The 9,003-nt window shown below is 43.8% G+C and overlaps 1 protein-coding gene across 2 annotated transcripts in view; it reads left to right on the top strand.

Annotated features, from left to right (window-relative positions):
* grm2b (glutamate receptor, metabotropic 2b) overlaps positions 1 to 9,003 on the top strand; it is a 32,696-nt gene that overhangs the window by 4,160 nt on the left and 19,533 nt on the right. For both annotated transcript variants that reach the window (XR_012928275.1, XM_076037281.1), the window contains exon 2: positions 76 to 707. Coding sequence is in view for 1 of the 2 variants with exons in the window: in XM_076037281.1 (XP_075893396.1) it covers positions 198 to 707 (510 nt within the window). In the remaining variant the exon portion in view is untranslated. The remainder of the gene's footprint in view (positions 1 to 75; positions 708 to 9,003) is intronic.

The following is a 9,003-nucleotide window of genomic DNA, read 5'->3' on the forward strand; positions in this document are numbered from 1 at the left end:
AGACAGACAGACAGACAGATAGACATGTAGAATGTTGGTTGCTTTTTGAAATCCTTTTTTCTCTCATTTACTCAGGAACCGTCAGAGATGCTGCAGCTGCTCAGTTGGGGCTTCAAAGCGATCAGCCTCCACGCCCTGTGAACTTGCGCTCCTTCTCCACTTCCACCGGCTGAACCGCGCTCTCCGCTCTCTCTGCCATGCTGGGCTCAGCGCCGCGCCCCAGGTCTCGGGCCAACTCAGCTCATCACTGGCCCCTCCACGTGCTGCTGCTGGAGCTGCTGATACTCGGTGTGCTGCCGAGCGTCTCCAGATTACCTCCGGCGGCCAAGCACGAGATCATCCTGGACGGCGACCTGGTGATCGGAGGGCTGTTCCCCGTGCACCACAAAGGCGAGGGGATGGAGGACTGCGGCAAGATCAACGACCAGCGGGGCATCCAGAGGCTGGAGGCCATGCTGCTGGCCCTGGATGAAATCAACGCCAGCGATCGCGTCCTGCCCGGACTGCAGCTGGGGGCCCACATCCTGGACACCTGCTCCAAAGACACGTACGCCTTGGAGCAGTCCCTCGATTTCGTGAGGGCCTCCCTCACGAAGGTGCACGACCCGGGCTTCATCTGCCCGGATGGTTCCCGGCCCATCCAGAACGAGGTCCCGCTGGCCATCTCCGGCGTCATCGGAGGCTCCTACAGTGACGTTTCCATTCAGGTAAAGAGATTCTTCCAACTCCTGGGTTTTTAGTCTAATGACTGTGTGTGTTCTCTGTGTTTCAAACTATACACCAGAAAGGAGTGTTGATTTGGTTGATTTGGTGCCAGCGTCTGATGCTGGCTGGCAACGCTGATTTATTTTCATCGCAAACGAGTCTTCAAATAACAGCTTGTCGTTCACATTTCCTGTTCGGCACTCCCGATTTTCGCAGCGTCTCCTTAGCGCCAATTCTCCCCAATTTAACTTAAGCAGCTGCCATGCTCACATTTTACTGACAGGAAGACTGAGAAGAGGACAAAGGAGAAAAAACCCTCTTCAATTTTGGGCTTGAAGATTTTTTTTTTTTGACAATTTTTGTATTCAGGGGTCTCACCGATAAGGAAAAAAAATCACTTCACTTTTGAGCTGAAGGACTGAGCCTGGCTAGAATGTGAATAACCGCCAATGATTCTGTGTAAAGCATCAATATTCACAGACATCCGTCACTTTGTCAGTGACTTTCGTTTGGCCTGGCAAGGAAAAACTGACCTTTACACATGTATTAAAGGTTCGCCTAAAGGTTGCCTGTAGCAAAGCATCTGAGCATAATTAATGAATTCTGATTTCCCGCGCGCGCACACACACACACACACACACACACACACGCATCGAAATAATACACACACAAAGATAAGTATTATATCGACTTCACCCAATGAGTCGTGTCAACAGTTTGTCTTTTTGCTCTGTCTTGATTTGACAGTTTGTTTACACGACACATGGAAAAGGGATTTATTAATGAGCCCATTGAATTCTGTCCTGGCTCTGTCATATATTTTTTAAAAGAATGATCAATATGATAAAAAAATATATATATGTAACAACTTATACATTTGTAAAATCTAGTCCTGATCGATATAGAAATGGCTAAAATATTGATTAAAAAAAAGTTAGAAAAGAGTTTTTTTCCTTCACTTCTCACCGGTGTGGGCAGAGGAGGAGCAGGAGGTTGACCTTCAGATGTCAATAAGGCATCGACAGGCGAAGCAGTCGCTGCTAAAACTTATTTATTTAAAAACTTTTTCTAACAAGCAGCCTTTGGGCATTTGATATGCCGATATTTCAGTCAGCAATGCTTTTTTTCCTCCCAAGAAGCCCTCTGGTGCATTTTGACGCCTTTATGTCGCACCAACCTAAATAGTTGTGTCGTACAAATGATCACTTTTTGTGCTTGCTTTGGGGAAATTTTGTTCCCCTCAGAAAACCTTTCAAATAATTGAAAGTCCTATTATGCAAACTCTGTGTTGTCAAACCACAGCTGTGGTGAGTTGATGGTGATTATTGCATGGGCTTATATCTAATGGTTAAATCAGTGGTATAGATTCTCATAATCCTGAGGATTTTGGTAAATACTTCAGTGAAGATTAAAACTGTAATCGGGGCTTCACTCTTCCATCCCATTCAGTGTTTTTTTTTAAATCAGTGAAAGCAACTTTTTTTTTTTTTTTCTTTTTTTTTTACCTATTTCATTTTTAGAAGGTGAAGTTGGCGACCTGACTAAGCTGAGTGCAGTTTGCCTCGGCATCTGTGTTGACGTCTTCTTGAGCAAAGTCAGAATGAGGTGCGACCGAGTCGGCAGTGATAAAAGCGTTAAATCAGCATGAATGAAAAGCACAAAAATAAACTCTCTCTCTCAGACGCGTGACATGCTGATATAATCACTTCGGAATCACCTTTATCTCTCGTAAAAAAACCAAAGATTTTCTTTTTCGGAGCCGAGGAGCGAAGATACAGTGTGAACTTTGTCAGCAATGTTTACCAAAGACTGACAGTGTGTGAGTCCGTGTGAATAAAAGCCCCTTGAACAAGCGAGCCGACTGCATGAGAGTGTTTTTTGTATGAATTTGAATACTTACCTCTAGACATCGCCGCGCTCGACAGCCTCTTTGTTCCCATCGGCGGGTGGCCTAATGAATGGAGCCGTGAGAGCGGCGAGAAGCCCGTGGTGGGATTCTCTTAAGAGGTCAACCGCTTACAAAGTCTGCATTTGTCCCCGAGAATCACTCGGTGGCGATGAAGTGAGTTCAGAAAAAACAAAACAAAAAAAAAGACTGAGAAGGACAAGTGCCAGCGATGCTTTGGAAAGGATCTGCTTTTCCCATCCATGGGGGTGGTGGTGGAGGGAGGGACTTCAGGCATTGCCTGGCAAAGAAGTGCCCACCTGCGTGTGGAGAGGAGGCTTTCAGTGTCTGTGGCGGGAGCCAAGGAGGACGAGGGGAGACCAGCCTGGCGTCTCTAATCCTCGCCTCTGAAAAAAAAAAAAAAAAAATCTGTTGATGTGCTTGTGGTGTCTTCGCACCGATGTCTGAGACAGTCTCCGGCTTTCAGCTTTGGTAGAAAAGTTTTCACAGGGTGGCTGCTGCTGCATAAAGCTGTGCTAAAGAACTGATTCGAGAAGTAAAAAAAAACTCTCGGGCTGGATCCATGGAAGCGATTGTCCGGCTTTTGAAAACGCCGTGCAAGTAGAACCAAAACAAATGGCACGTAAAGGTAAAAAGCGGCGCAGAGGTAGCGACTGGACTGCGCCAGACTCATTTGAATACATTTCAATTGATCATTTTTTTGCGCAAATTAAAACCTTCTCCTGTGCAAATGTGCATCAGTAGAAACGGCGCCTCATCCACAAAGACTTTGCGCTGGCAGACGCGAACGCCGCCTGCCAAAACCAGGCTCTGTTTCTGGCTTCACAGCGACTCTCTGCTCTCTTCAGAGCGCCGGGGGTGTGACTGATGCTGGGTATTGAAATCTATGTTTTAGAAATATATCGGATGATTTGTCATGCCAATATATGTAAAAGAATGCAAAGCATTAAAAAAAAAGTTTTACCACCTACACCTGAAACCTGCACTCACTCGATCAGATCTGCCGCTAAGCAGCAACACATCGCACTCAGGTGGAAACGAATGGAAATTCTAGGAAGGTGCCGCGATCGTTCTCGTCGCACAACCAACCACATGTGTATTCATATCTAACAGTCTAGGGTTCTAATTGGCGCCGGGTTACCAGACTGCGATATGCACCCCTGACTCCTCAGGTGCTGTATTTTTGGGCGTTGTTGCACCTGGATTTCATCAGGGCAAAAACCTTTTGTGGATACGACGCTTGAGTGGCAAAATTGTCGCAAAATTGCCCCCCCCGCCCCCCCCCATTTACCGTTGTGCTCCATTGTCTGTGAATCTGGCCCAAAGTTTTTAATCAGACCAGAGGGAAGATGTCTTTTAAAAGGTCCCATAATTCACTTTGCCCACGTTTTCTAACAACAGTAAGTGTCAGTAGCCTGTCAGCATCCAGGAAATGACAAAGGAGAATCCTACATTTCTTTTGCATGCTTTTCAGTAAGCTCCTTGTGATGTCACAAAGGGCATTGCAACCTCTCCTATGTCAAACACTCTCAGCCGGGGTCTTCATTCCTCCTCCGGCGTCAGGGTTTGCGGAAAGCAATAACTTTGTGTTATTGCAGTGGGCTTTGAACAAAGGCTTGCATGCGCTGAGACTTGCGATTGACTTTCATTTTGGTAATTAGACCTCCGAAGATGTTCCACACAATTCTTAGTCCGTTTTAAAATTGCATTGCATTCCATCAACAATTCATTGCCTTCTAGTTATGATGAAAAGCGGGAATCAGCTGCTGCAAGCTGCCCGTAAAAAAAGCAAGTAACACAAGAAGATATTGAAGCACCAGCAGATGTGGCTCCCGTCAGAATTGGAAGGCATTTTCACATTCAAATTAGAGCAAAAGACAGCTGAGAGCTTTTTTTTTTATTTTTTTTATTTTTTAGTGGGCCTCAACTCTGATTGAATTGATTGAATGTGACAGACAGAAGGTTTGACCAAAATCATTCCAAGATTGACTGCCGTGTCCAAATGTTTTCTATTCGCTTTCTGCCAGCGACATGATACAAATCGAGGCAATTCAAAAATGCAGTGCCGGGCTTGCAGGAAAAAAGATACTCAAAATAAGCGTGTCAGGGACAGTTGCGGTGATAGACTGTGAGAACAGGAGGGGAGCTACCGGTCTGGCATGGAGACGGCAAAAAAAAAAAAAAAAGAAGGGAAACTTCCATAGATGTAACTCAAACAGAAACGCAAATATCTTTTTTTCTCCTCTCCGGGTCTGATGTGGGCAAATAACAAGGCAGGCTAGCAGACGGCACGTCTCACCAGCGTGAGCGTCCTGCTAAGCTAGCCGGGCAGTGAGGCAGAGTGAATCTCAGCCTGTCTGTGTCCCAGGCTTCCCCATTACAGTCTGACAAAGGCTGACGGGCAGAAACCTCAGGAACTGCATGAAACTCGGCCTTTTCCCCCATCCCGGTCGGAGCGCAGACGCTCGGGAGCAAGAAAGCAACGCCTAATTCATCAAGTACCGTTCGGCGTCTGATCTCAAAGCTAGAAACTGCCACTTCTTTTTTTTCATCCAGTCAATTAAATCTGAGCTTTTAACGGTTGGCTGACATTGTTTTGGCCACCTCGATCATTAACATTTAAAGCGTGTTTAGTAGAATCTGGAGAAAGCCTGTTGTGAAGAGCCGGAGGACTTTTTAAACTAACTGTGTGACATACTTTTTCACATTTTTCCTCCAGACAGTCTAAACAGGGAGGCTGAGGAACTGGAGAAGTGGAACCAAAGTTCACCACAAAGTTAATCCAAAGAGTCCACTGAATATGCTCCATTCCAAAAATATAGTCTTTTTTTTCTTGATTTTTTTTTTTCATGTTTCAACTCATTCTGCTCTGTGGAGGTCTAAGGGAGGCGGGCGGGTGGAGGCTCTTAGGTGTCAGCAGCCACTGTTGTTAAATTGCTCAGTCTGACGTTAGCGAGAAATGAAAAATCAGACGAGTCCCGCGCTCGCGCCCACATACACACTATTTTTGGTTTCCGCTAATGCCTCTACCTTGATACTCACCTTGCTTCAACTCTGCTCTGTTTCCGCGGCCTGTTATTTCACGCATTCAGAAAGTTTGTCCTTCCCGGGTTCAGCCGCGGCTGAACTGAAACAACAAGAAGGAGGCGGCGGAACGACGGCAGGAAACGCTGAAAGGAAAACACGCCGATCAATAGAAGAATTGATGTAACTCAGCCAATTCTGAACATTGTAAATACATGTTGTAGCTTTTATGAGCCACTAAACCCCCCCACCCCCCAAGTCCGACCCCAGATGTGTTTTTGTTATGAGTTCCCTCCATAACTGCCCCTTAGACACAGACAAATCATTTTAAGTGTCGCTCGGAGACGCGCCCCCTTCTCCCGCGGCGTTCCAGTAGCAGCTCATCCACCACTGGACACACTAGATTAAAAACACAAAGCAAAACAAAACAAACCCGCAGCACTAAAATCATTACTAATGCGATCTGGGGTTTGTGTTTTGCGTTGAGAGGATTACTGTCGATTGCACCTTTCCGCAAACAAACAAACAAAAAAAAAACACCCGACGTCCGCCTGGATGCGCAGTCACGACCACCAATCTACAACGCCGGTGACGGACAAATCTGCACCGAGGCATGACATGAAGGACGTATTAGCATTCAACAGGCCCTCCTTTTCCCGATTAATCAGGTATGAGGACTCGTCCTATTTCATATTTCAAGCGGCAGCTTGCGGGAGATTTAATATCGGGAAAATTGAACATCCTGAAGCGGAAGCGCAAGTTTGAGAAAAAAAAAAACAAACATCCACAATCTTTTCGGGCGGAGGAAGACATCAGAGGAGCCGCGCGGTTCTGCTGGAAGTGCAGAGGAGGCCCCTTGGTAATAACAGAAGTTAATATGCCCGGCGATACATTGATGTTCAATGCAGCGGTTTTTGCAGCGGTTTATTAGGTTCTGCTATTGTGCCGCACGTAGGAAGTGGGGGAGGCGCCGCCTTTATTGTTGTTGTTTTTTTTTTTTGGCCTTGACTGCAACACGCCATAATGAAACTTGGATGTTGCCGGGGAGCGGAAGTGGTGACGCGCGCAGGGGCCTCGCGCTCAGCCTGCCTAATTAGCACATTGTAATGTCATTCAAAGTGAGAGGAAACACTGCATCGACGGAAAGGCTGACGAGAGTCAGGACCCACTCAATCAATAATATTACAGCCTATTGATTTCCACACACACTTCCCATCTTCCTGTCTGTCTTGCAACTCATATATATATATACATTTAATATACATGTTATATTGTTTTAAATATGTATAAAACAAACCCGCATATATATATATATATGTATATTTATGTGTATATATATGTATATATATATACGCATATATATATATGATATATATGTATATATACGTATATATATATATATACGTATATACGTATATATATATATGATATATATGTGTATATATATATGTATATATATATATATATATATATACATATACGTATATATGTATATATACATATACATATATATGTATGTATATATATACGTATATATGTATATATATATGTATATATATATACATGTATATATGTATGTATATATATACATATATATACACACACATACATATATACATATACATATATATGTATATATATATGTATATATATATATATATACATGTATATATGTATGTATATATATACATATATATACACACACATACATATATACATATACATATATATCTATATATCTATATATCTATATATATATACACACATATATGATATATACCGTATGTATATGTATACACACATATATGTATATAAAATACAGACAGACATACATACAGACAGACAGACAGACAGACAGACAGACAGACAGACATCCCAAACAGTTTGTAACGCTGCTCCTCCAGGCTGATAAATTTGACTCTTGTGGTGCTGAAACTTACATTTCTGAAGTTTCCATACACGCTGAAGGCACGAAGTGATATTTTAAAGCGGTTGATAGAGAGCAACATTTCCCACGGATGCATTCTGGCGCGCGTGTGAGCGTGTTCAAAAGGTCGCCGCGCTGACGAGTGTTGTTTCACTGGTGGGAGGAAATAATAGATGTGAGCTTAATGTGAGGAATTGTCTCCTCCAGAAATAGACGACATCTCCTCACGGCAGCCGCGCAGTTGCTCATATGTAAATTCGGGGTCTGCTAGTGAATGTTTGGCGCGGCAGCTGTTTGTGTGAGCCCACTGCTGTTTCGTTCAGGGTCAGGGTTCAGGTCCGTTTCCCTTTATGTGACTGTCAGCGGCCGGTTGGATATCGGTGATTTCAAACACATGAAGCAGGCTGGATTCGCCGTCATTGAATTGTTGTACCAATGGCAGATAGAACAAAAGTGTTGCTTCACGCGTTGGAACATGAGGACAAGGTGATCCGATTCACCAGTTTTAACATGCCCGCCAGCATCTTGCCTCGTCCGTCTCTTTGCCTTTATTTGGTGTTTGACTTTTCACTTGAGTACATTCCTCCAAGTCCGCTTGAAGAGCTTTCCCTCTTAGAAAAGAAAAAAAGCTTGGCTTCTGTGCGCCCACGCTGCCGCCTCTATTCTCGAATATTGTAGCTTAGTTTTGCCAGCTTCCAACAAGCCCCACCGACTGACAAGAGGGTGAAATGTGATGCTGTCATCATCGACCGGCGTGCACTGTGTATTTGGGCTGTAAGGGCTGGCAAACCAGAGCTGCATCCAAGATAAAATTTTAACCTAGAGTCGTGACCGAACCAAATGCTACAATATCAAAGCGTGGACCAGCCCACCTGACGAGCCTGACTAAACATTTGGAGGTGCCTGGCTTTAAATCCATATCTTATCTTAAAGTTCACAGTATTGTAATTTAGGACAGTGTTGAAATTGTTGGAATCTTTCCTGAGGATTGATTCTACTGGACCAAGTGCAAGTTAACGCTATATTACTCACGTAGCCCTGTTCCTACATGTACAAAGTAAAGTGTTTTTACAGGAAAGGATCTTAAAGGAAGATACAAATCCACTGGATGCCATCAAACAATCAGCGTATGAAAACACAGCCTCAGTTTTAAAACACACGAGTCAATAATGGAGAAAATGCTACTCTAAAATTCAAAATAATCATATCATCATTCATATATTTCAATGAATGAATTTATTTTTAGGTTCCAACGCCAATTCATTTTATTATATTTTTCTCTCAGTTCTCCTCGACAGCCCTCACTGCAGCCAGTTAATAACAGAGTATTTACGTTGAAGAAATGGAAAATCCCCAAAAAACAGAAAACAAACAAATAAAGACCACCCAAACCTCTATTGAAACCTGGCGTTGTTCAGAGCTTGGTAACGAACTAAACAAA

Source organism: Nelusetta ayraudi, unplaced genomic scaffold, assembly GCF_046127955.1.
Source record: "Nelusetta ayraudi isolate G7.1 ecotype Tasmania unplaced genomic scaffold, CSIRO-AGI_Nayr_v1 ptg000050l, whole genome shotgun sequence".
NCBI classification, from domain to species: Eukaryota; Metazoa; Chordata; class Actinopteri; order Tetraodontiformes; family Monacanthidae; genus Nelusetta; species Nelusetta ayraudi.